General features: G+C 29.3%; 1 protein-coding gene across 1 annotated transcript in view; it reads left to right on the top strand.

Moving 5' to 3' along the window:
- The window catches only part of ADGRV1 (adhesion G protein-coupled receptor V1), a 539,879-nt gene that overhangs the window by 130,698 nt on the left and 407,842 nt on the right, over positions 1-1,339 (top strand). Inside the window, exons 42-45 of the mRNA XM_012644750.1 lie at positions 374-531; positions 628-771; positions 1,079-1,186; positions 1,265-1,269. Coding sequence (XP_012500204.1) covers positions 374-531; positions 628-771; positions 1,079-1,186; positions 1,265-1,269 — 415 coding nt within the window. The remainder of the gene's footprint in view (positions 1-373; positions 532-627; positions 772-1,078; positions 1,187-1,264; positions 1,270-1,339) is intronic.

Below are 1,339 nucleotides of genomic sequence, written 5' to 3' on the forward strand. Positions count from 1 at the left end.
AAAATTTTTCGGTTATATTTTCATCATCTTTATAAAAGTTGACAAAAACCATGTTCAGTGTATTTCCCTTTGAATTATACATACATACAGTATTTATTTTTAAATACACCTTGGAAAAATCTACCTGGGTATAAGATAGAGCGGAGTATTAACAATTTTTCTTGTTTTTTTTTTTTAATTGTCGTTTGCAGTTATTTTTAAATTCCCTAGCTTGTCTCTTTTCTCTTTCTCATACTCACGCACACATACACATCAAGAAAGGATCTTCATTTGCAGTAACAAACTCACTAGTCTCCCCATTTGAGCAATCAATTAGAACAGATAAGGTTTGAATGGGATTATACACTAGTAAATCATGATTTATGTTTTTCAGAGGGAATGGATCTTGTGTTTTCCATATTTCAAACTTTTTTGGATGAATCAGCTTCTGGCTGGTGTTTTTTTACTTCGGATAATTCAACATATGGTATAATGTTAAGAAAATCGTCTTTTACTGTTTACCGATGGCAAGGGATTTTTATTCCAGTTGAGGTAAACATCACTTATTTTATAGTGCACGAAATAAAATGTACAGATAAGTTTTGGGTGTAACATGAATTACTGTTATTCTTATTTCTCTTTTTCTAGGATTTAAATATAGAAAATCCTGAAACTTGTGAGGCCTTTAATATTGGTCTTTCTCCCTACTTTGTGATTACTCACACAGAAAGAGAAGAAAAGCCTTCTGTTAACAGTGTATATACATTCACATCTGGATTTAAATTATTCCTGGTAAAAAAAATCTTTATTTTTTAATAGATTGTTTAATTTAGATTTGTAAGATTGGTCAAAATGGAAAATAATGAATGCTGTATGTTAATATGAAAAGGGACTTTTTGCAAGTTGATGTATACATTTTAGCAAGGTATTTTAATCCAGAAACATTTTTGTCTTTTGAAATGACACTTAGGTATGCACACCTAGAAATCAGAATTTTGAAGCTTGAACTGCAAATACAAACTCATACTATTAGTATATTCAATGCCTTTCTTAAAGTCTCCTTTAAATCTTTATTCCCACTCTTCTGTCTTCCTCGCAGGTACAAACAATCATTATTTTGGAAAGTTCTCAAGTAAGATATTTTACTTCAGACAGTCAAGATTATTTAATTATTGCAAGTCAAAGAGATGACTCTGAATTAACTCAGGTATGATTCTTTTAAAATCCTTTTAAAAGAAAAAGAACATCCTTTTCTTTTCAATATCATAATTGAAATTTATCAAAGATACAGTCTGTAGCTTTAGAATAAAAGAAAACCATGATTTTATTGTGGTAAATGGTAAAGTATTAAATAGAATGT

This window comes from Propithecus coquereli, unplaced genomic scaffold (assembly GCF_000956105.1).
Source record: "Propithecus coquereli isolate 6110/MARCELLA unplaced genomic scaffold, Pcoq_1.0 Scaffold22, whole genome shotgun sequence".
Lineage (NCBI taxonomy): Eukaryota > Metazoa > Chordata > Mammalia > Primates > Indriidae > Propithecus > Propithecus coquereli.